General features: G+C 41.4%; 2 protein-coding genes and 2 non-coding genes across 11 annotated transcripts in view; all 4 read right to left on the bottom strand.

Moving 5' to 3' along the window:
- Positions 1–5,585: 5,585 nt before the first annotated feature.
- LOC110497399 (40S ribosomal protein S17) lies at positions 5,586–13,697 on the bottom strand. Of its 2 annotated transcripts, XM_021573490.2 has the most exons (6): positions 13,653–13,697; positions 13,179–13,283; positions 12,149–12,300; positions 10,564–10,669; positions 7,182–7,247; positions 5,756–5,882 (listed from the first exon to the last, which is right to left on the bottom strand). In XM_021573490.2, exons 1-6 carry the CDS (start codon positions 13,680–13,682, stop codon positions 5,805–5,807), a joined length of 537 nt encoding a protein of 178 aa, XP_021429165.2. In that variant the 5' UTR covers positions 13,683–13,697; the 3' UTR covers positions 5,756–5,804. The 2 variants fall into 2 exon arrangements, with proteins under 2 accessions (XP_036812365.1, XP_021429165.2); XM_036956470.1 differs by lacking the exon at positions 13,179–13,283 and having other exon boundaries at positions 5,586–5,882.
- LOC118944144 lies at positions 8,560–8,688 on the bottom strand. Its single transcript, XR_005039450.1, has one exon. It is a non-coding gene; the product is annotated as a small nucleolar RNA SNORA71 (small nucleolar RNA).
- On the bottom strand, positions 10,838–10,962 carry LOC118944145. Its single transcript, XR_005039451.1, has one exon. It is a non-coding gene; the product is annotated as a small nucleolar RNA SNORA71 (small nucleolar RNA).
- Positions 13,698–18,389: 4,692 nt separating the features above from the next.
- csnk1g1 (casein kinase 1, gamma 1) overlaps positions 18,390–26,233 on the bottom strand; it is a 69,788-nt gene continuing 61,944 nt past the window's right edge. For 4 of the 7 annotated variants that reach the window (XM_021573417.2, XM_021573421.2, XM_021573399.2 and 1 more), the window contains exons 13-14: positions 24,224–24,247; positions 18,390–23,599 (exon numbers count right to left, since the gene is read on the bottom strand). In XM_021573417.2, the coding sequence (XP_021429092.1) occupies positions 23,545–23,599; positions 24,224–24,247 (79 nt within the window). In that variant the 3' untranslated portion in view covers positions 18,390–23,544. The remainder of the gene's footprint in view (positions 23,600–24,223; positions 24,248–26,233) is intronic. The other 3 variants (XM_021573437.2, XM_021573428.2, XM_036956469.1) reach the window with 1 other exon arrangement.

Genomic DNA, 26,233 nt, shown 5'->3' with positions numbered 1-26,233 from the left:
GATTGTGTCAAGGCACAGTGAAGTGTACCAAAACATTTCTGCAGCATTGAAGGTCCAAGAACACAGTGACCTCAATCGTTCTTAAATGGAATAAGTTTGGAACCACCACCCTTCCAAGAGCTGACCACCTGGCCAAATTGAGCAATCAGGGGAGAAAGGCTTTGGTCAGGGAGGTGAACAAACCGAACCCGATAGTCATTTACAGAGCTCCAGAGTTCCTGTGGACTGGAAGACTAGTCAGGATCGAGGTACAGAGGACAGTACAGAGATCCTTGATGAAAAACTGTTCCAGAGCGCTCAGGACCTGATTGGGGCGAAGGTTCACCTTCCAACAGGACAATGACCCTAAACCCACAGCCAAGACAACACAGCAGTCCAGGATTCCCACACCGTCTTAAACATCAAATTCAAAGACTTTTCAAGTTGAAGTTGAAGAGCTAAGTAACTCCTCGTTTATTTCATTAGCACCAGCTTAACACAAAACATGTCGCAGAGCAAAAATATGACCTTGTTTTTCCATGAACATGACCATGACCAAATACAGTGCCTTGCGAAAGTATTCGGCCCCCTTGAACTTTGCGACCTTTTGCCACATTTCAGGCTTCAAACATAAAGATATAAAACTGTATTTTTTTGTGAAGAATCAACAACAAGTGGGACACAATCATGAAGTGGAATGACATTTATTGGATATTTCAAACTTTTTTAACAAATCAAAAACTGAAAAATTGGGCGTGCAAAATTATTCAGCCCCCTTAAGTTATTACTTTGTAGCGCCACCTTTTGCTGCGATTACAGCTGTAAGTCGCTTGGGGTATGTCTCTATCAGTTTTGCACATCGAGAGACTGAAATGTATTCCCATTCCTCCTTGCAAATCAGCTCGAGCGCAGTGAGGTTGGATGGAGAGCATTTGTGAACAGCAGTTTAGTTCTTTCCACAGATTCTCGATTGGATTCAGGTCTGGACTTTGACTTGGCCATTCTAACACCTGGATATGTTTATTTTTGAACCATTCCATTGTAGATTTTGCTTTTGTTTTGGATCATTGTCTTGTTGGAAGACAAATCTCCGTCCCAGTCTCAGGTCTTTTGCAGACTCCATCAGGTTTTCTTCCAGAATGGTCCTGTATTTGGCTCCATCCATCTTCCCATCAATTTTAACCATCTTCCCTGTCCCTGCTGAAGAAAAGCAGGCTCAAACCATGATGCTGCCACCACCATGTTTGACAGTGGGGATGGTGTGTTCAGCTGTGTTGCTTTTACGCCAAACATAACGTTTTGCATTGTTGCCAAAAAGTTCAATTTTGGTTTCATCTGACCAGAGCACCTTCTTCCACATGTTTGGTGTGTCTCCCAGGTGGCTTGTGGCAAACTTTAAACAATACATTTTATGGATATCTTTAAGAAATGGCTTTCTTCTTGCCACTCTTCCATAAAGGCCAGATTTGTGCAATATACGACTGATTGTTGTCCTATGGACAGAGTCTCCCACCTCAGCTGTAGATCTCTGCAGTTCATCCAGAGTGATCATGGGCCTCTTGGCTGCATCTCTGATCAGTCTTCTCCTTGTATGAGCTGAAAGTTTAGAGGGACGGCCAGGTCTTGGTAGATTTGCAGTGGTCTGATACTCCTTCCATTTCAATATTATTGCTTGCACAGTGCTCCTTGGGATGTTTAAAGCTTGGGAAATCTTTTTGTATCCAAATCCGGCTTTAAACTTCTTCACAACAGTATCTCGGACCTGCCTGGTGTGTTCCTTGTTCTTCATGATGCTCTCTGCGCTTTTAACGGACCTCTGAGACTATCACAGTGCAGGTGCATTTATACGGAGACTTGATTACACACAGGTGGATTGTATTTATCATCATTAGTCATTTAGGTCAACATTGGATCATTCAGAGATCCTCACTGAACTTCTGGAGAGAGTTTGCTGCACTGAAAGTAAAGGGGCTGAATAATTTTGCACGCCCAATTTTTCAGTTTTTGATTTGTTAAAAAAGTTTGAAATATCCAATAAATGTCGTTCCACTTCATGATTGTGTCCCACTTGTTGTTGATTCTTCACAAAAAAAATAGTTTTATATCTTTATGTTTGAAGCCTGAAATGTGGCAAAAGGTCGCAAAGTTCAAGGGGGCCGAATACTTTCGCAAGGCACTGTAAATAGGCAAATAAAAAACACATGGGCATAAATAGTTTTGCAACAAAAGATTAGACGAAAATCAAAATAAATAAAATATTTCCCCAACCATTATGTTCTGGAGTTGTTGGCCTTTTTGGTTAATTTGCTTTTCTTTATTTTATCGCTTACTCATTGAGTAGTTTTGTGCCCTTTCCCAAACTGTTAAAACAGTGCCCAACCCTTGCTTTTTGTTGCTATGCCCCTTCATTTGCTTTTCAGGTCATTAAATTTTTAATTGAGTAGTGTTTCTATTTCAGCTGCTTGTGCTCTTTTATCTTTTACCACCCTTTCTCAGGCTATTGGACTTGGCAATAAGAGTGAGGTTGCCTGTGCTCTCCTCTTTGAGTGCAAATTTGTCTGCTGAGGTCTCGAGAGCATTTATGTCATCTGTCAGTCTTCTTTTCTTCCCTTTAAGTTAATCTATTTAATCTATAAGGTCTTTTCTCTTTCTGTTTGTTTGCTCATCCATTCTTCTGTCTCTGTTCTTCTTGATGTGTCACATACTCTGCCTTGCAGATGCCACTGACATAAGCGGCGGTCTGTCAATGCACACATTATGTATGCCACCCACAGCTCTTATGTGGTCAACTAAACATCTCTGTGCTACATATGAATCTTCTTTCAAGTTCTCCACTTCAATCTGCCGATTGATGGAGAATCCGCGCTCTACTGAGGCTTGCCTGTGTGACAGTAAGAGGAGTTGGCGGCAAAGTCTCCATAAATTTGAGTTCTTTGTCCTATGACAAACTCATGTAAAAATATGTCCAAGCTGTCTTGGACAGGATCAAAGTTTACAAACTCAGTGATGGGCCTGGACAACGTCATCAATAAAATGTGAGTATTGTCGAATGATGTCATCACAATCTTCTTCCTTCACCCGATGACTATTTACAAGGTAGGTCAGGGCCTTCTTCAATTTTTCTGTACACAGCATCTTTCCATTTGTGCCTGCCATTTCCCTGCAGACAAGTCTCTCACAATTCTTTCAGTAACAAAGCCCAAGTCGACATGTGAGGAGTCGATGTGATTGGATGACTGTCTCACCTCGACATCAATACGTTTTTGAGGGGTCTTCGCTTCTTTCAGGAGGTCTGGCTTAATTAATCTGCACATCAAGCTCTTAAGAACCTTGAACAAGTCTGCAGAGAGAAATGGCACCATGGGCTTATCGGTCTGGTAGCGTGTGAGGAATGGTGTCACTTCTTTGCTCACTGACAAGATGAAATTCAGTTTTGCTGTCATGAGAGGTTCCTTACCGTCTCCTGAATCACCTCAAAGGACTTTGTGCCTGGATTTGGATCGCTCTTCTCTACAGCCTTCACATATGTTGCCATATGGGGTAAAAACTCTAAAGCTCTTTCAAGCAAGGACGCATTTTCAACCCACTGTGTCTTGCAAAACGTAAGTGGCATTGGGGGATCTGATGAACCAATGATGTTAAAGCAGTCCTCCCTGCGGGCTGGAGTATCCTTCAGAAGTTGGTACATAGCATGCAGTACACTGTCAACTTTCCACTCTCTCTTCCACTCCCTTCTGAAATGCTCCATGTACAATATGGAGACCGCAACTGCCAATGTCTATAAGGTGTACATCAAAATCTAGGCGGGACTTCTCAACCTTTGAGTAAAATGACCAATTTACATTTGGTCCATCCATGGAGATCTGAACCATGTTTTTCTTTGGTAGATCTTCAGTGCTCTTCTCATAGACAGCTTTAAGGTCCAACGCTATCACATGTCCCACAAATTTAGAATCATAAAATCTCATCACAACTTTATCCTCATCCCATAAACAGACATGAAAGTCACTGTTTTGACTGTGTTTTTCTGTTAAGGCTCTCATCAAAGAGAAGTACATAGTTCTCCTCCCCAGCAGACAGTTTTTTAGATAAGTGCTTGAAATGAGGAGCCAAGCCATGTGTGCACAAATAGCTGGACTTTGTTGCCACACACGTTGAGGTCTTGGCTATTGCACTGTCTGGGAACATCTCTGAGAACAGCACACCTAAGGAGTAAAACATTTATTTTTTATCAAACACGTATTTATGTTTCTAGCCTGTGTGTGAATGTGTGTTACAGGGAGAATATGAAATATGAAAACAAACATGTTCCTAAAAATAATGTAATGTTACAGGTAACAGTTTATAAACCATGCCACTTACCCGTGCGTTCACTAGAGTGGAAAGAGGTAACTCGATCATATTGAGACACCACAATGTGTCCTCTTTGGGAACGCCAGTTAAAATGGACTGTCTTGAGGTGGTAGTAGTTGTAGAAGATTGTCTAGGTGGTGATGTAGATGACTTCGCCACATAGTTCAATTGATTGTGAGCTGTAAGAAAATAAGTATCAAAGTCTGATGAATGACTAGCTAGCTGGCTAACGTTAACATTAGTCATTAAACGTTGTCACCAACAACTCTAGTGAACGTCCTTTACGTTAAGTTAAACTTTCAGCTAACATTAGACAACTGTCATTTATTTCAAACGCTCACTGTCCAGCGCTGCTTGCCGCAAGTTGGCTAACGTAACGTCAACTTAGCTAACATTAGCTAGCTAGCTAGCTAGCATGATAGGTGTGATTTTGGGAGAATTTAGACTTCTTAGATGATAAGTCTTTGTAAATGTCTTTGGGAGGGCCACGAGTCCAGGAATAGACATTTTCCAGGCATAGCTTAAGGTTCGCTTAACGTTAGATTTCTCACTTGCCGCTGTTTAACCTGCGTCATTCAACTTCAAATCACTCATGTACGTGACCGTCGCACTTTCTCAGGGCAGGTGGCCGGTGAAACAAGGACACACAAAAGGCACACAGACAGCGGAACGTAGTCTATTACTGACGTAAAAAAAAGTGTTTAATAACTGCAATTTCTATTCTTGCACAAGATGTATAAATTCAAGCACTTTCAATGTCCCATGTCTATTTTCAAAAACTTAAAAAAGCCTTGATTTTCTCTCAAATTCACAAACTTCGAAGGACCCGTGGGAACCCTAGACAAGTGTCAATGTCCTTGCGTGGCCCAGCCAGAGTCCGAACTTTACCTGATCGAACAACTCAAGATCTGCAAATAGCTCTACAGCGAAGCTCCCCATCCAACCTGACAGAGCTTGCGAGAATCTGCAGAGGTATGGGAGAAACTCCCAATACAGGTGCGCCAAGCTTGTAGCTTCATACCAAAGACTTGAGGCTGTAATCACTGCCAAAGGCACTTCAACAAAGTACTGAGTAAAGGGTCTTAATACTTATGTAAACGTGATATTTTAATACATTTGCAAACACTTAAAAACCTGTTTTTGCTTTGTCATTATGGGGTTATTGCGTGTAGAATGAAGAGGGGAAAAAAACTATTGAATCCGCTTTAGAATAATGTAACAAAATGTGGAAAAAGTTTCCGAATGCTCTATAGTATAGGAACTAAACTTTATTGTACAAAGCCTGAAATTACAGTTCAATTGAGTCAAGGACATGAGGACCAAGTGCTTATCCAATTCAAATTTCCATCAACCTAGCATACGCAATTAAGAATCACTCATACGGATCTACTTGTTCTAAACAGCAAGACCACTCGGAGACTCATTGCTTTTTTTGTACATTTTGTATTTATTAAGAGATATATTACAAATGCCTAGACTCCTCTGGGTGTCTTGAAGTTCATTCCGACAGTTGGCTGGGTGACCTGCAGGTTGGACAGACTGCCGAAGTCCTGGAGGAAAGAGAAAGATTAAATTCAATTTCACCATCAAGTAACCACCAGAATACACCACAAGTTCATGCTAACGATGTAAACCACCGAGCCTTGTCTCATTCCCCGTCAGTAGTATCACCCTGAAGTTAAGATTGTGGAGGATGTTGAATACAGGGTTTGACAGGAACCGGTATGCCAACAAAACACAAGAACATTTTTCAAAGTCACTGTTCCTGTACTTTCAATGACTATGGCAAGTCATGCCATAGTCACCTTCGATACAGGGTTTAAGCCATGGTGTTATCTTAAGTCTAATCATACTTTTGTGTATGTGGACACCCCTTCAAATGAGTTGATTTGGCCATTTCAGCCACAACCTTTGCTGACTGGTATATAAAATTGGAGTACACCGCCATTAAATCTCCATAGACAAACATTAGCAGTAGAATGGCCTTACTGAACCGAGCTCAGTGACTTTCAACGTGGCACCATCATTGGATGCCACCTTTCCAACAAGTCAGTTTGTCAAATTCCTGCCCTACTAGAGCTGCCCCTGTAAACTAAGTGCTGTTTTTGCGAAGTGGAAACGTTTAAGAGCGACAACGGCTCGGTTGCGAAGTGGTAGGCCACACAAGCTCACAGAACAGGACTGCCGAGTGCTGAAGCTTATTAAAAAAAAAATATATATATATATATTTTTTTTCAATCTCCTGTCCTCGGTTGCAACACTCACTACAGAGTTCCAAACTGCTTCGAAGCAACATCAGCACAAGAAGCTCGTTTGGAGCTTCATGAATTGGCTTTCCATGGCCGAGCAGCCACACACAAGCCTAAAATCACTATGCACAATGCCAAGCATCGGCTTGAGTGGTGTAAAGCTCGCCGCCAATTTGACTCTGGGGCAGTGGGAAAGCGTACTCTGGAGTGATGAATCATGCTTCACCATCTGGCAGTCCAACAGACGAATCTGTGTTTGGCGGATGCCAGGAGAAGGCTAACTGTCCGAACGCATTGTGCCAACTGTAAAGTTTAGTGGAGGAGGAATAATGGTCTGGGGCTGTTTTTCATGGTTCGGGCTAGACCCCTTAATTCCATTGAAGGGAAATCTTAACGCTACAGCAAACAAAGACATCCTAGACGATCCTGTGCTTCGAACTTTGTGGCAACCGTTTGGTGAAGGCCCTTTTCTGTTTCAGCATGACAATGCCATTGTGCACAAAGCGAGCTCCATACACAAGCAGGTGTCCACATACTTTCGATCAGGTAGGGTTTATTCATCATGAAGACACCAAACGTAACTGCCTGCGAGGGACTTACCAGTAGTTTGAGCATCTCCTTGGTGTCAGGGTCCACCTCTATGATCTCCTGGTCAAGAGCAGAAACCTGGAAACAGAAAAGTTAGTGGTAATGCATCATATCAACACTGTCCAGACACATTAGTAATAGTGTGCATAGTAAACTGGCAACAGTTAAATACATCAATTCAACAGAGCTCACAGCAGTTACTGGCTGCCTGGGGCAATGTTTACAGGGCTGGCAACCTTTTAGAGTACCAGACATGAGTGGCAATTTGGGGTTCTCTTTCCCCCTGCACGCTCGTGCGCGCTGTTTATGAGTCTGATTGCAACTATAAAATTGTACCAAATCAAGTCTATATAAGGTTGGAATACTTTCTTGACCGCATTCCATTCACACATTTGTAAAAGTCACTAACAAGTTCTAATTAGAAACACACCAAGGGCCTTTATTCTTGGTGGGTTTTTTTTATTAATTAAAAATGCACAAATTTATTAAAACATGTATAAATATCTTACCCACAATACATTTTTTTTAACTCTGATATGACAAATGTTTGAAGCAGAGCATGAGTATCAAATAAACATGTTATTCATAAAAAAACAAAAAAGCTATGATAGGAAACAGTGGGTGAGAACAAATCTTCGGGAGACCTTCAAATGTTCAGGAAATTATTTCCTCGGCACATTTGCCTGGTAGCTGAGGGAGGCTCCGTACTGGGTTTTGTTCTTGGAAACAAGACGGAATATTCGTTCGCAGTCTGCACTCAGACTCCATTTAATGCCAAGATGTTTATATTGATTTTTTTTATTATACTTCTGTAATGCTTTGTGATGTGGCTCCTAATTACAGTTACAATCATTCAGGTTGCGTGATCCGTCGAAAACACAACTAATGGGACGCAGAATTAAATGTATATCACACTCGCACAAATGCGACCAGTTATTTTTCGTATTTGCATTTAATTTCTTTCACTAGAAATGCGAGTGAACACTTTAGAGCCCAATGAATGTTGATCTTACGTTCGCTTGAAACAATTAGTTTATCTTTCCACAACACACATAGTGAAAGGGATTTATCCATGCTTTTACGTACAGCTGACAGTTGGCAAACTCAGCATCACAACATACAGGAGGGGCAGACACGGGGTAGCTACGTTGAATAATGATGTATTAATCTCCATGTCTGTTGCCAACTCCGTACGTGTGTGTTGCAGCTCCAGAATCGGGATGTTAAATCCACTGAGTAACTATTTAATTAAATAAAAAAATAAATAAAATCAGGCCCTATTCATTTCTGCGTAATTTTAACTCGGATCTCGTACCTGGACAGAGAATTGCGAAGTTGGAACGCAAAATGCGTGCATGTTGGCAGGTCTAGGTTTACGATGTTACCACATTGTTTGAAAGATACAGGGTTTGACAGGAACCAGTATTCCAACAAACACGGGAAAAGCTTTCAAGATCACTATTCCTGTACTATCAATGACTATGGCAACAGTCATGCCATAGTCACTTTCGATACAGGGCAAATCAAAGAATGAGAATTTGACTTGACTCAAATTATTTCCACATCCCAACTATACACTAAAGATAACCAATGGCAGCAAATAAAGGAGATAAATGACCCAAAGCAGTTTATGGATGCATCTTTCCGTGCCTAGGCAAAGTAGGAACATGCATAGTAGAGGTCGACCGATTAAATCGGAATGGCCGATTTCAAGTTTTCCTAATCAGAAATCTGTATTTTTGGGCGCCGATTTTGCCGATTCTATTTTTCCCTGGGCAAGTCAGTTAAGAACACATTCTTATTTTCAACGACGGCCTAGGAACGGTGGGTTAACTGCCTTGTTCAGGGGCAGAACGACAGATTTTCACCCTGTCAGCTCGGGGGATCCAATCTTGCAACCTTACAGTTAACTAGTCCAACGCTCTAACCACCTGCCCTCTCATCGCCCTCCACGAGGAGCCTGCCTGTTACGAGAATGCAGTAGAAGCCAAGGTAAGTTGCTAGCTAGCATTGAACTTCTCATTAAAAAAAATCAATCATAATCACTAGACATACACATGGTTGATGATACTCGTTTATCTAGCGTGTCCTGCGTTGCATATAATCGATGTGGTGCGTATCGTTGCTCCAATGTGTACCTAACCATAAACACCAATGGCCTTCTTAAAATCATTACACAGAAGTATATATTTTTAAACATGCACATTTAGCTAAAAGAACTCCAGGTTAGCAGGCAATATTAACCAGGTGAAATTGTGTCATTTCTCTTGCGTTCATTGCACGCAGAGTCAGGGTATATGCAACAGTTTGGGCTGCCTGGCTCATTGCGAACTAATTTGCCAGAATTTTACGTAATTATGACATACATTGAAGGTTGTGCAATGTAACAAGAATATTTAGACTTAGGGATGCCACCCGTTAGATAAAATATATCTGTATTTTACTGAAATAAATGTTTTGTTTTCGAAATGATAGTTGCTGGATTCAACCATATTAATGACCAAAGGCTTGTATTTTTTGTGTGTTATTATGTTATAATCAAGTCTATGATTTGATAGAGCAGTCTGACTGAGCGATAATAGGCAGCAGCAGGCTCGTAAGCATTCATTCAAACAGCACTTTTGTGCGTTTTGCCAGCAGCTCTTTGCAAGCACAGCGCTGTTTATGACTTCAAGCCTATCAGCCTAATGGCTGGTGTAACCGATGTGAAATGGCTAGCTAGTTAGCTGGGTGTGCGCTAATAGCATTTCAAACGTCACTCGCTCTGAGACTTAGTTATTCCCCTTGCTCTGCAAGGGCTGTGGCTTTTGTGGAGCGATGGGTAACGCTGCTTTGAGTGTGGCTGTTGTCGATGTGTTCCTGGTTCGAGCCCAGGTAGGGGCGAGGAGAGGGACGGAAGCCATTCTGTTACACTGGCAATACTATAGTGCCTATAAGAACATCCAATAGTCAAAGGTATATGAAATACAAATGGTATAGAGAGAAATAGTCCTATAAATACTATAGTAACCACAACCTAAAACCGCTTACCTTGGAACATTGAATGTTCTTTGAATGTCTCATGTTAAAAGGAACCACCAACTTTCATATGTTCTGAGCAAGGAACTCAAACTTCAGCTTTTTTTTTTTAACATGGCACATATTGCACTTTTACTTCCAACAGTTGTTACATTATTTAAACCAAATTGAACATGTTTCATTATTTATTTGAGACTAAATTGATTTTATTGATGTATTAAATTAAGTTAAAATAAGTGTTTATTCAGTATTGTTGTAATTGTCATTATTACAAATAAATAAATAAAATAAAAATTGGCCGATTAATCGGTATCGGTGCCAGCAAGTATAGATGCACTGTGCTCCGATGCTCAAAAGTGTGGGTGGGGACACTTACCTCTGGGACGTAGTTGTCCCTCCTCTCCCTCTCCTCCTCCTGCAGCTTGATGGAGATGCCTCTGACGGGACCCCTCTGGATGCGCTTCATCAAATGGGTCACATACCTAAGAGTACAAACCAGAATTCAGTTAATTCATGCACAACATCACAATTGTAACAGCATTAGATCAGACCATGGGTTCAAACAAAAATATTTATGCTAGATCACTGAAAACTAGTTTAACATGATAATTAGGTTTCACTCAAGTTTAGGTTGTTGCGGACGAGAAAGATGTTTGAAAGACAGGGTTTGACAGGAAAAGATATTCCAACAAACACGGTAAAATATTTCCGTCACAATTCCCGTAACATCAATGACTATGGCAACAGTTGCGCCATAGTCACTTTCGATACAGGTTTTTATGTGGCAAACTAGCAATAATCAGCTAGGTCAGGGATATAATATAATCAATAACTCCCTCCAAGCCATGCTATTAGAAGTAGTGTTTTGAAATCCAACCTGATTGAAGTGCAGCATAGTACATGTCATATGAAACATCTTTCTCTAAGGAGGACCTGAGCCCTAGGACCATGCCTCAGGACTACCTGGCCTGATGACTCCTTGCTGGCCCCAGTCCACCTGGCCGTGCTGCTGCTCCAGTTTCAACTGTTCTGCCTGCGGCTATGGACGCATGACCTGTTCACCGGACATGCTACCTGTCCCAGACCTGCTGTTTCCAACTCTCTAGAGACAGCAGCTCCTGTAGAGATACTCTGAATGATCGGCTATGAAAAGCCAACTGACATTTACTCCTGAGGTGCTGACCTGTTGCACCCTCTACAACCACTGTGATTATTATTATTTGACCCTGCTGGGCATCTACGAACATTTGAACATCTCGGCCATGTTTTCTTATAATATCCACCCGGCACAGCCAGAAGAGGCCTGGTCCCTCTAGGATCTGGCCTTTTTAGGGAGTTTTTCCTAGCCACTGTGCTTCTACACCTGTATTGCTTGCTGTTTGGGGGCTTAGGCTGGGTTTCTGTACAGCATTTTGTGATACCAGCTGATGTAAGGCTTTATAAATCAATTTGATTCATGAAATTAATAAAAATATTCAGCATTGAAAAAAAGCAAAGGAGCCAATTAGCTGACACCGACATCCCAAAATGGCTGCTGTGGTTTCTGCTACCTATCATGAGGATGAAAAGGGCAGTTTCCAGAAAAACGAGCAGCCATTTCATCTTCTCAGTATAACAGTTGGAATAACGGGACAATTCAGAGTACAACGCATTTCTCATCCATGATCGCGGTACGCTTTCCGAGCCATATCTCGTGCTGGCTCCGTGGTGACTTTATTTAAGAAAATTGCCTGTCCGACCCTGACCTGCTGGCTACACCCAAAACTAGACCCAGGAGTTAAGACACGGGTGACTTCCAAATTGAGAACGAAGAAAATATCACCACGGTTGGTTGAACGTTGCTGTTCAGCGTTGTCTACGCAACATCTGCTGCTTGACCTCAGACAAGCTTTATATATGTTGCTGAGGTTCGAGTCAGCTTGACTATTAAGAGACAATAAAGCTGAAGAAACCAGACTCACCCAGCGATCTTGTTGCGGAGCTTCTTGCTGGGGATGATAGCGATCTCTTCGCACACCCTCTTGTTGGTGTGGAAGTCATTTCCCAGCCGGGTGTAGTACTTCTCAATGATGACCCGGGCGGCTTTTTTCACCGTCTTGGTCCTGACTCGTCCCTGTGGAACAAAGGAGTTGTGCAAATGACTAGGTTATCCTGATCACCTGAACGTTCAGAATGGGATTACCTTTAATGGATTTAAAATATCTGAGAGAACCAGGGTTCGGTAGGGACTTTGGACCCATCGAACACGGGAAAGACCCTCAATTCACGTTCTGTACTATCAATGACCTGGCCACTTTCGATACAGGGTTCAACGTAAATTACATTTCAAAAGCGGTTGACATTTTAGGAGGTATAAGTACGCCAACGGCTGGCATGACCAGGCAAGCTACATTTGGATCTAACATACAAGGTTGTACCTAATACTAACGAGCTAGCAACTTTGCGCAGACTGGCTACCTAGCCAACTACCTACTTGCTAGTAAATGGATCTCACGATTAACTACACCGGTGAGTAAGTCAGAAACAATGGGTACCCTACATTGGGAAAACAGACCACCTATGGTTAATTAGCTAGTAGGATGATTCCGCAATCAGCTAGTTAGCTACGCTAATCTGTACCACGGAACAAAATGTATTTCTTACAAACAGTTGAAACCAACGTGCAAAACCACTAACCACATAGCGGAAAATGTGTACAATATTAAAGTCATGACCAGTTCTCTACTGATTGTAATCAAATAAAGACATGGAAAACGTGGTTGTTCATGTGCAGCCAAATGCTAGCATAATGCTTCTTCCGTTAGCATCTCGGCGAACCCTCGTCATATTGTTCAAAAAAATCTGCCAGGAAGGGCATCCTAACGCAATATGTCACTGCGATTGTGTAATATATACAACATTTCACTATTCTAGAGATAAATACCATTTTGGATACTAAAAAACTGAGGATTACGATAGATTTAGAGGGGTTGTAAATGTTGAAGTACCCACCATGTTGAATCGGGCTGGTAGAAGAGGACTATACAAGCGCTTCAGCGGAAGTATAATAAGAGGGCACGTGGATGTGGGAAACCAAAGGGAAAAGGGTGCCACCCCCTAGTGGTAGAAGAATTCGCAAAAATATACAACCAGACTTGCAGTTCATTACAGCTATATTACTGTACATTTGGTTTCCCCAGTTGAGTGAAATTATTGCGCGTAAGTGCGGCAGTTAGTCTAGCGGTTAAGAGCGTTGGCCAAGTAACCGAAAAGCCGCTGGTTCTATCCCCGAGCTGACTAGGGGGAAAAAATGTCGATGTGCTCTTCACGTTTTTATTTGTATTTTATTTAACCTTTATTTAACTAGGCAAGTCAGTTAAGAACAAATTCTTATTTACAATGACGGTTATCACACAACGCAATGCTACAGATGTCTCGAGTTTTGATTGACATGATGACTGCAGGAATGTCCAACAGAGCTGTTACCTGAGTATTTAATGTTAATTCCTCTACCATAAGCCTCCAACAAAATTGTAGAAAATTTGGCAGCAGTACATGCAACTGGTCGCACAACAGCAGACCACGTGTCGCCACGACAGCCCAGGACCTCCACATCCGGACAACCCCCTCTCCCTCAATGTGATCAAGACAAAGGAGATGATTGTGGACTACAGGAAAAGTAGGGCCGAGCACGCCCCCATTCTCATCGACGGGGCTGTCGTGGAGCAGGTTGAGAGCTTGGTGTCCATATCACCAACAAACTAACATTGTCCAAACACACCAAGACAGTCGTGAAGAGGGCACGACAAAACCTATTCCCCCTCAGGAGACTGAAAAGATTTGGCAATGGTCCTCAGATCCTCAAAAGGTTTTACAGCTGCACCATCGAGAGCATCCTGACGGGTTGCATCACTGCCTGGTATGGCAACTGCTCGGCCTCCGACCGCAAGGCACTACAGAGGGTAGTGCGTATGGCCCAGTGCATCACAGGGGGCCAAGCATAGTCACTTCAATAACTCTACCTACATGTACATATTACCTCCGCACATTGACATTGACTCTGTGCCGTTACCCCCTGTATATAGCCCCGCTATTGTTAATTACTGCTGCTCTTTAATTATTTATTCTTCTCTCTTACTTTTTTGGTGGGTATTTTCTTAAAACTGCATTGTTGGTTAAGAGCTTGTAAGTAAGGATTTCACTGTAAGGTCTACCTGTTGTATTCGGCGCATGTAACAAATACAATTTGATTTGCCATCTGTGGAGAGACTTGAAAATAGCTGTGCAGCAATGCTCCCCAGCCAATCTGACAGAGCTTGAGAGGATCTGCAGAGAAGAATGGGAGAAACTCCCCAAATACAGGCGTGCCAAGCTTGTAGCGTCATACCCAAGAAGACACAATGCTGTGATTGCTACCAAAGGTGCTTCAACAAAGTACTGAGTAAAGGGTATGTATACTTACATAAATGTAAAATGTAAGTTTTTTACATCAAATGTTTTTGCTTTGTCATTATTGGTTAGTGTGTGTAGATTGATGAGGGAAAAAATGATTTAATACATTTTAGAATAAGGCTGTAACGTAAATGTGGAAAAAGTGAAGGGGTCTGAATACTTTCCGAAGTATAACATGAGAATCCAATTCCATCTGTGTCTGATTCATATGTAATCATTCTGCCAATGCTTTGCTTTTCATTCAGGTGATCATGACATGTCATCATTATAATTTAACACTTTGTTCTAGTGTATATTAGTGAAATACAGTATATGCAGTATTCCCATGTTCATATTCTCAGTCATCTTTTTACACCTCCAGTTCATGAACATGTTTTGGGAAATATGCTTAAAGGGTTACACATTTCACACAATGCATATCAAATCTAAGTTTATTGGTGGCATTGTTACACAGTTTAGCAGATGTTATTGAACCACACAGTGGAGGTGTCATAATACCCATAAAACCTAGCGGTCAATCAGGGAACTGGTTCCAATCTTTTTTATACCATTAATTTTTCCCATTATGGATTTTAGAAACACTTCAAATAAGGGCTGTGTTGCGTGTAGGCTTACCCTGGTGTGACGTTTTGATAACAATGTAAATCTCTCTCGGACATGATGACTTTTAATGTATTCGGCCCTATTTGTTCTCACATTCGAAAAAGCTAATTAGCATTAAAAGACATCATGCAAGACTACAAATACCTGCTAGCTCCTGCACATCATCTCTAGCTGAAACCTTTGCGAACAGATAGTCAATTTAAAACTTGCACAAGACAGTTCACAGAATTGTTAATCTAAAGAAATTTTGCCAATTTATTCATGACTACATTTAGCTAACATTTGATAATTAATCCAGAGATTTTTACCTTTGCCTTGATTTGGCAGTCTCGTCCAGATCAGTTTTTGTAGTTCTTTATAATAGCCACATTAGTAGCTAATTAGCATTTCATTTTTTTGAAGGTAATACAGGCAAATATATTGAGAAAAGTCACTTTGTCCTAGAGAAATTTACATGGTTATCAAACTGTTACAGGAATTAAATTCCTACATGTTTTAATACCCAATTAAAATTCAACACTCTGTCAATTCCTAAGAATTTGTAAGACTCTTATTTGCATAAAATGGACAGAGACCAGTCTCAAAATCAATCAGCAGTGTTTATTCTCGAGAGTACTGAACATGATATAGTTTACCACAGCTTATAAACTGAAAATGTCGTCATTAGTTTTCGTACTACCCCGTCTCATCTCCACTCCAGTACAATGGCTGTATAGTTCAAGACTTCCCACATCGTCTCTCCCAAACTTAGATCATTTATGACCCGAGCCAAGGTCTGCCTGTGTAGATAAGCGTTCTAGCCAGTCTGACGATAAATTCATTCATTTCTACCAAGGAACAGACAGTCATTGTTCTACTTCTTGATTATAATTACACACATTATATTCAGTACTAGGATTAAAAGAAAATTCATACATCTATACAGTAACATAATAGTATTCTGATTAGTTAGTCCTGATTGAAATGTATACATAAGTCATTATTGATTAAAAAAAAATCCCTTAACACAAACGTCACACCAGTGTAAGCCTACGCAAAAACAGCCCTTATTTTAAGTGTTTCTAAAAAATGGATGGTGGAAAACACTTGGAAGCAGTTCCCTATTTGACTGCTAAGTTTTATGGGTATTATGACTCATACTGTGGTACTCTATAGCCGGTGCAGCGAAATGCTTATGTTATTGGCTCCTCACGGGGTCTGTAGTTACACCTCTAGCACTGAGATGCAGTGACTTAAGCCACTGAGGCACTCGGGAGCCCAATGTACACCAGATAAATTTACACAAGATATACTAACAATGTTATGTACAGCAGTAGATATATTAGTGAGCTATGCCAAGAATCTAGTATATAAATGTGGGGTGTATAAACTGTAAATAAAATGAAGTATTCAGTGGCCATTTTAGCATGTAACAACACTAAACAATGCATTAATTGCACTATAACAGTGACAAACGGTGCCCACAAACTGTTAAGGGCCTTCATAAAGCTGTCCAAACATCTGACCACTGCTACAACTGGCTATCAGCAGAGCCTTGTCTGGCAGCGAAACAGTTAATTAATTCTCATTTACTGCCTTTAAAAAAAAACATAGCCGATATGGCTGACTTGCTTGAACAAATGTGGATTCTAATGACAATTGAGATGTACAAACTATGGTGTAAGGAGACGACAAGCGGATAAGAGGCAATATGTAATTTCGATTAAGACATTAAGCGAGCTAGGATGGATGTAACGCTAGTCAATATAACTATTTGTTTAGCTCTAATGAAATGTACAGCAACAGATTTCAGAACATGGGCCGTTCTTAGTGTTCTCCCTGTACACCAAGTCAGAACCGTAGGATAAATAAAGGGTAAATATAGGATAAAGGATAAAGGGTAAATAAAGGATAAATAAATAAGCAGACAATGAAAGCTCTTACAATATTTGATGATTACATTTCTCTAAAACAGGTAATAGACCACATGTGCACCACCAAGTTAGAACAGTAGGCGAAATTAAGAGGGGTAAATGGACCAAATTATTAGGGTGAGGCACATGGGCTACTAACATCTTACTTCACAACATACACTTAGTATTACTTTCTTAGCTACAGTATACATATCTCCCTGGCATATTACATAATTTATGCAGCAGCATGCAAGACATTTTTGGACTCAGCATTGTTGTGCTGTGCTCACTTGAACAGGAAGGTGGTATGGCGGTCCTTTCGTGGGCAAATACTGTCAAACTTTGTCATCGGTCTGTCATTCTCTGGATTTATGCTGCTTTCAAGACAAACCAGGTCAAATCATGACGTCGGTGATCTTCAGGTCAGCTCTAGAAAAAGGCCAGAGTTCCCGACTTGTATTCCGAGTTGAATGACAGTTCAAAACATTTTTTCCCCCCGAGTTCCAAGCAGTCTTGACAGCTTGGAAAAGAGGCCCTTTCAGACAGATGTTTTAAATTCTTAAACTCAGACTTGGACCACAAATCCTCTCCACCAAATAGCAGGCAGGGGAAGCAAAATAGTGATTGCTTGCCAGTAGATTGTCGACGTGATTCACGATGACTGCTTGTCTGCCTATGGTAGCTATAATGTGATTTTATCTGTGGCCAATGACCTTGACCCTTCTTGGACAGGCACTTCAAATGTAAATCTATGGCAGCACCCAAGGTGCTTGAATTTTCAAGCTCTCCCTGTAGATTCTGCAATGACCTAGTGTCCCCATGAGTGATAGAGCACTGAGCCAATCACGGCACAACTAGTGAAGATTACCAATGCCTACACTCTGTATTTTCCACTGGGCCATCTCGTCATTGTTTGTAATCAGGTCTACCACGGTCATGTTGTCAGCCAACTTGATGATTGAGTTAGTCATGGGTGAACAGGGAGTATAGAAGGGGGCTGAGCACACACCCCTGGGGGGCACCCGTGTAGAGAATCAGTGTGGCAGAAGCATTATTGCCTAACCTCACCAACTGGGGGCGGCCCATCAGGAAATTTGTATTTATTTAGAATCCCAATTAGCACTCTTCCTGGGGTCCAGCAACATTAAGGCAGCTATGTACACACAATTAAATATAACATTTCATAACACATTGTGTCCTCATCAAATTAAACTACAAAAGTTTATTTAAGAATCCGAATAGACCTCAAACTTTGAAGGAAACACTGGGCCAAGAGTAAAGGTTAAGAGAGATTTATTTTACATAAAAAAGGGTGCAAACTTGATTTTCCCTTTAAGTTAGGAGGGAATAAAAAGTATGATTTTGGAAAGTTCCCAAGACACATTTCACTTGAGGTTTCTGGGGGCGAGGGGGGTAGGAATTTTAAGACAGAAAGAGTAGAGACCTCGTATCTTTCTGTGTAAAAAAAAAAGGAAAAGGGGGGGTTTTCACAATTGGAGCCCTTAACCAGGTTAAAGCATTCAAATACATTTTGAAGTAACATTCATGTTTCAACACAGTAATATCCATAATACAATTGTAATACTTGACTCATATTCATAGCTTTGAAACTATTACCAGAACAGGAGACAGCTTTGAAGAGGGAGAAAAGAAAAACGCATCAAGAAAATAGACTCCCATTTGAACATAATCAACTTTACATAATTTACAATTGAAAATAATCAGTACAATATTGCAGTCTTGTCTCTAACCACTGGAGGTCTACAGTTTAAGCAACTCTGAACGTAATGTCGGAAAAAGTCTACCTCACTTGAGCAGTCTTTGCAGCTCGTGCCCTACACATTTCTGTGGACAAATGCAAGCAACCATCGATAAATGGTCTCTCCAACACTGAGGAAGTGGAGAGATTGTCTGGAACGACAGTGAGAATGAAAAAGGAACCAGCAACGATGAAAATGGTCGTTAAGGCCCTGATGGACCCGTTTCATTCAAGCAAGATAGTATTCTTTAAATACACAAAGCATACCAGTACAATAATAGTTGTGCTTAAAGCCAATGAGAAAACCTCCGGTTGAATTAATCTACCCCTAGATGCAGAAGGCATGACGAGGATACAACTGGTCAAAGCCATCTGACTCAGTGTCGTCTTCTAGTTGCTGATGGAGAGGGTAAAGTCATGCCTCCCCCCGTAGCATCTAGTTCATTTAGAGGTGCCTGTACATATGTACATGTTGCACAAACTGTGGCAAAACATTTCAAGTATGTATTAAAGTAAGTGGTTCCATTAATAAAAAGGAAGTACAATGACAAGAAAACAAGGATGCCAAAACAATAACTTTGGTTGTTGGGATCAAGCAAAAAAAGAAGGTCAAGAATACTTAATGAAAGAAATTATAATCTGTAATCATAAGCAATATTACTATAGTAGAAGCCTCATGAATTCTTAGTCACGTAAATGATCTAAAGCAAAATAAGACCTTTTATGTAATGTCAGAAATACGCAACCATACCAATTCTGAGTTGGTATGGTTGTTACACAAGCATGGCCTGGGAAGACAGCAGGTAAGCAATAACATGGCAAAAAAATATATATATCTATTTCTGAATGGTTTCTCCAAAAGCACTTGCAATGTTAGAACTAACCCACCAAATGCCAGTGTCTAAAATGGCACCACCTTAAGAGCAGAGCATAGAGCTCATGTCTACAACATGTTAACATTTCAGCACCCTTGGCACCAGAGGAAGGTGAGGTCATGAAGCTGACACTGGAGGGGGGGGGGGGGGCAAAGACAGATGAGAGAACAAAAAGTGTGTGCGCTAGAGACAGTAATGGCTTTTCTCTGAGGTATACATATTCATAGTCAGCGCATCCGGATACAGTGAGTGACATCTCAAACAAACCCTGCCATCGGAGGAGGTTGTGTTAACATGTCATGGAGGAAAAGGAATGTGCAGCGTCAAAATTACCCCCAGTGGGATCAGAAGGCTGCATGGGCAAATATATACTGCCATCAGGGGGCGTGTGGGACTCCGGTGAATAAGCCAGTAAAAGTCCTCTGGTCTTCACTAGTTACCCTAGCCACGAAGTCATAAACACCCCAACTTCTACGATTTATGTTCTTAAAAATGTAATTTTAAACCTACCTCGAACCACAATGATAATATTATGCCTAACACTAATCTTAAATTAAGACCAAAAAGTGTCATGCATTTTTACGATATAGCCAAATATGACAATATGGCTGTGGTAACTAGCAGAAAATACATCCTCTGTCCTCTCAAGAAACCCTGGGGTCAGCACCTCCATGCTGCACCAGTGTCATAGAAAGTTTAAAAGGCTGGGATAAATACAGTCCTTTCTCTCTTCCTTCAAGTAATCACTGATTGGACATGACTAGAAAAGCCATTTCTTTCAACTGTCACGTTATATCACTAAGTACTTCAAGGAAGGGAAGAAGCCAACAAAAACAACAAGGTGAAGGAGAGAGAAAAGGAGAGAGCAAGAGGAGAGCGACACCACATGACAACAGCCTAAGCCTTTTACCCACTTCACAATTATCCTGGTGTGGTCAGCAGCGATGTCTAAAAGTCTGAATGATAGGTGGGTGAATCAACTGACCAATCCATGAATTAAGATCACTCACAAGCACATCATTTAGTCAGACAATGGCATTTGAGTAAATCCTGACACTCCACTACTTGACTAAGACTCGTCCCACATCTTTCAATTCAAGTACATTTGAAATAATTTAAACTGCAGAGATACTTACTCAAGACATACACTTTCAAGGAAGAATACGACATTTGCACACAGTACAAAAAAAAAAAAATCTGCTTTGTTACTCAAAAATATACATAGCTTCTGTTTGTCTATCCCTATAAAAGACAGCTAGGTAACTGACTCCAAAGATAAAAACGTATCATACAGTATCACACAAGCCTGTGTGTCTGTGTACAAGGGAGTTATTCAATAGAAGCATAAGGAAATTGACAATTCCCCCAGCCTTGACTCAAAGCCACAGAGTTCTTGCCACCATTTCCATAATACACAAGTGAAACAGTGGATAGTATCTAGATGGTAGAGAGCAAGGCTGGCATTCTAACTGCAGTCAACAGTAGGTACAAAATAAGTAGTGCACTCAATCGCTGTTTAAATACACCCCCCCCCCCCCATGAAAAAGCAAGATCATTCAATGATTAAAAAAATACAAATTACAGGACATCATACATTTTCAGTTCACATTGACAACACAAAACAAAATAAATTGAAAACAGACAAGATAACCACTCAGGAGTAAACACTGAGGTTTACCAAAAGGGTAGAATATTATTGTAAAATGTAGCATTTCACAACCTCAAATGTTTTGACTGCAGAGGAACACAAATAAGCAAATCTGAAGAATAAAAAAAAGGTCCTTCACTTCCTTTTACTCTGATGACCTTAGATGACCTGTCACGAGTCACATAAAACTGTTCCTGTATTTGAAATCTTCAAATTCTGCTTTCTCAACCTTGTCTGCACTAAAATGTATTTAAAGTGAGAGACCACAGTGTCATCTCCTAAAACGCAACCATTTCCACAGGCTAAATAATTTTGACCTCTAAGGGGCATTGAGGCAGCTGTATAGTCTCCCTCTCTACAGCTTCCATTTCTTAAGTCCAGGTCTTGAGCGTCGACGCCACAGCACAGCTCCATTTTTTGTTCTAGCCCAGCAAACACACCTGATTCAAAAATAATACTCAACTAATCATTAAACCTGCAATTAGTTGATTCAGGTGTTCAGGCTGGGCTAGAACAAAAATATGCAACACCATAAGGTACCCCAGGAATCCAGTTGAGCAACACTGCTCTATAGGAACCAGACTTGTCAACATGTCTTCTTATTGGCTGGTGTGTTGTTGCAGTGAACAGATGCCTATCCTGATAGGCTCTGAAGAGAGGTGGTTTGATTAAGGCATTACATGGTAAGGCCAGCAGGAGGAGCAGTAGCATCTAAATCAATAGGAGAGCCAAGTCTGTTCTCCTTGTCCCAGATTCAGTACACAGACAGACAGACTGGAGGTAGAAGCCACCCTAAAGTGTACACCTGGTGTCAGTTCATGATAGCCCAATCCTAGCTTTAAACATTGGGAGGTAAAAAAAAAATCTACAACTGACCTTAGATCAGCAGTTGGAAGCAACTTTTCCTAAATCCGCACAGACACAAAGTTAAGTGTTTGTGGATAACAGGAACCAGTTTACAGGTACTGGCAATGTTACCAAAAGCAATGCGAAATGCAACTCATAACAGATCTATTGGTGATTCTCTCCCCCCAAACATTTTTTTTGTTGGCCTGAAATTGAAAAGCTGAAAAGGAGTGGGTGGGTAAATAATGACCAGTGCATGGATCTGGAATACAAATAATTTTCAGTTAAATCTAAATCTGGTAACATAATAGGTCCTCTGTCCACACACATCCCTTTGGTCACTCGCTGCGGTCTAACATTTTTCTTGCCTATCATTGAAATTAGCACAATTGTTTTTAACACAAATATGGAGGCAGAAGGCAAATTTAGTGATTGTTGAGAGGTGAATTGGTACTCATCAGGTTTTTTTCTGGCAAGGATGCATTAGAAAAGTGATTATTTTGGTGTTCCCTCCTTTTCTACCATTTCTTTCTGCTTTGACTACTTATGCCAATCCCAAATCAACCTGCAGACCGTTCTTGATAGATTTGAAAGAACCTGTGGCATCTTTGCAGATCTACAAGGGACCATGGAGGTGTCTAGGGTTGAAGCAAGGTTACTTCAGGACTAGGAAGCATCATCTATAATGCCTTTTTCAAAAGACAGTCAAACAGGGCTTAGTGGGAGGAGCTTCGTGGCATATGAACCAATTAGCCATTAGGGCACATTCACACATTCAAACAAACATCCACACCTACGTATGTAGACATAAATTTGTATGAACAAAAAGCAAATGGGACAGCTTAAGACCGGCTTTTACTGTGGCGGTGAGTGGGTTTGGAGAGAGAGAAAGAGGAGAGAGACACGAAAGAAAGGTGGTAAAGGTCTATAGACTGCTAGACTGGTCTCCTCACGCCCGAAAAGAGAAATGGAGAGGGGAAGACTTGACTTTTGATCTCCACTAGAAAAAAACAAAAAACAAACTGGGGCAGATGAAGAGATGTCCTCAGGCATCCTCCAGTATTCAGAGGAAAGGTCAAAAGTCAAATTTAGTCATTCATCCACCAAGAAGGAAAGAAAAGAAAGGACTTTGTGGCCAAGGTCTTCATGTGTATAGTAGTTCCATTCAGTAGGTCCAGGTCAGTAAGAATCCCATTTCTCTTGTAATAACAAGTCTCTCTCCCAACTCCCTCCCAGAAATATCCCTTCGTTAGTTTCCTTAAAACTAAACTCGCTCAGCGACACCGGACAGGGTAGCAGGAGATCATTTCTGCCGTGGAGTGTTCTTCTTCCGTTTTCGCTTGAAGAAGCAACAACACCTGAAGAGAAAGGATTAAGAGACAGAAGAGGAAAGTTAATTGACAATCTATATCTTTCAATATGCTGCAATCACTCCAAACTTACTCAACTTCAAATATGTAATTAATGTGAACATTTAACAGTTATAAAAATGGAGCGCGAGAGTGTGACGTGAGAAGAGAGCGAGCATGTGATGGGGAGGGAATAAACCCAGACTGTATGCTACCCAGCTGGCACAAAACGTTTCCGTAATGTTCTACAATTAGATCGAACAAGGTTGCAGGCAGGTAACTGTATAACCAACGTTGCAGTTCTTTGTGAACCCCATACGAATGCCATCACAAATCCGTTCTTGACGGAGACTAGTACTGTGTGGCTATGGCCTTAAGTCTTTCCAGTTGAGCTACATAATCATACTTCAGCTCCTCTTAGTAGTGTGAAAAGGATATTAGTCACTTCATGTGAGAAGCCTCAAATCCAATATGAAAGCAACATTGTTATTTGTTTAATGGAATGTCAAGGGTGAAGCCAATAAACCAACACAGTGCTGGATATGTTGTCTGGTGCTAGTCTGGTGGTATTCGTTTAGTGCTAGTCTGGTCCACTCCCTTTGAATGGCTGATGTGTATGGGAGTGGGACTCACCACAGGTTGAGCATTTTCACGCAGCTACAGAGAGAGTGTGAGGAGAAAAGACAGATTAATACTGTACAGAGATCGAGACAACGATGCAAGATAGTCCTTGTGCAAGGTAGAACCACATGCATGCACACACAGACACAAAGAGTTTGGCTAAGGACAATCATTGCAGTTCATGCAAGGGAAACTAAAACAAAGACAGAAAGGTGAAAGTATGAGGGGAATTGTTATTTTTTTGTTTTAGCTAGAAAGTATTTTTTCAGATTCAAATAATTCAGATAATCAGAAATTGTAAGAATTTTGCCCCATATCATAATTGAAACTAACGGAACCAAAATGTTTTTTTTTGCAGATTATCAGTTCACCACCCAGTCCTGACAGGTTCCTGCCACAAGAGACAACTTGTTTGGACATGATTTTATCCCAGCTCAGGCAGTTTGATTTCTTGTATCTAATACGCTTTCACGGTACTTCAAACTGGTTGGAATTGGACAGTTAGTCAGTCTCATGGACTGAGCAAGAGTTATAGTAAAGAAATTATCCAAAATACCACTGTCATAAATCGTCTTCCGATACATTTCTTCAACGTCTTCACTGACATTTTTAACCTCTCCCTGACCCAGTCTGTAATACCTACATGTTTCAAGCAGACCACTATAGTCCCTGTGCCCAAGAACGTCAAGGTAACCTGTCTAAATGACTATTGACCCGTAGCACTCATCTGTAGCTTTGAAAGCCTGGACATGGCCTTCATCTGCAACTGGATCCTGGACTGCCTGACGGGACACACCTAGGTGGTGATGGTAGGCAACAACACATTGATCACATTGACCCTCAACACAGGGGCCCCTCAGGGTTGTGTGCTTAGTTCCCTCCTGTACTCCCTGTTAACCCACGAATGCGTGGCCACGCATGACTCCATTACCATCATTAAGTTTGCAGAAGGTGGTAGGCCTGATCACCTACAACCACGAGACAGCCTATAGGGATGTCAGAGACCTGGCAGTGTTGTGCCAGGACAACCTTTTCCTCAACGTCAGCAAGACAAAGGAGCTGATCATGGATTACAGGAAATGGAGGGTCGAGCATGCCCCGATTCAAGTGAAGAGAGTCAAGAGCTTCAAGTTCCTCAGTTTCCACATCACTAAGGATCTATAATGGTCCAAACACACAAATGCAGTCATGAGGAGTGCACAATAATGCCTCTTCCCCCTCAGGAGGCTGAACAGATTTGGCTTGGGCCCTCAGATCCTCAACAATGTCTACAGCATCACCACTGAGAGCATCTTGACTGGCTGCATTCCCACTTGGTATGTCAACTACTTGGCATCTGACAGCAAGGCGCTGCGCAGAGGGTAGTGCGTACGGCCCAGTACATCACTGGGGCAGAGCTCCCTGCTATCCAGGACCTCTACAACAGGCGGTGACAGAGGAAGGCCCTAAGAATTGTTGAAGACTTCAGCCACCCGTAATAGACTGTTCTCTCTGCTACCGCACGGTAAGCGGTAACGATGCATGAAGTCTGGAACCAACAGGACCTTGAATAGCTTTTATCCCCAAGCCATAAGACAGCTAAATAGTTAGTTAAATAGTTAACCAAATAGCTAACTGGACTATCAGCATTGCACTAACTTTTTTTTACTCATCACATATGCTACTGCTACATCCAAACCGCCTCAAGTGCAGACCACGTGTACGGCGTTGTGTGTGTGTGAGCAGTTTGCTGATGTCAACTTTGTGAACAGAGGGACCCATGGTGGCAATGGGGTTATGGTACGGGCAGGCATAAGCTATGGACAACAAACAAATTAGCATTTTATCGATGGCAATTTGAATGCACAGAGAAACCGTGATGAGATCCTGAGGCTCGTTGTCGTCCCATTCATCCACCTCTATCGCCTCATGTTTCAGCATGATAACGCACGGCCCCATGTCGCAAGGATCTGTACACAATTACTGGAAGCTGAAAATGTCCCTGTTCTTACATGGCTTGCATACTCACCAGACATGTCACAC

This window comes from Oncorhynchus mykiss, chromosome 2 (assembly GCF_013265735.2).
Source record: "Oncorhynchus mykiss isolate Arlee chromosome 2, USDA_OmykA_1.1, whole genome shotgun sequence".
Taxonomy (NCBI): Eukaryota; Metazoa; Chordata; class Actinopteri; order Salmoniformes; family Salmonidae; genus Oncorhynchus; species Oncorhynchus mykiss.
This window is presented reverse-complemented; position numbering and strand designations above follow the sequence as displayed.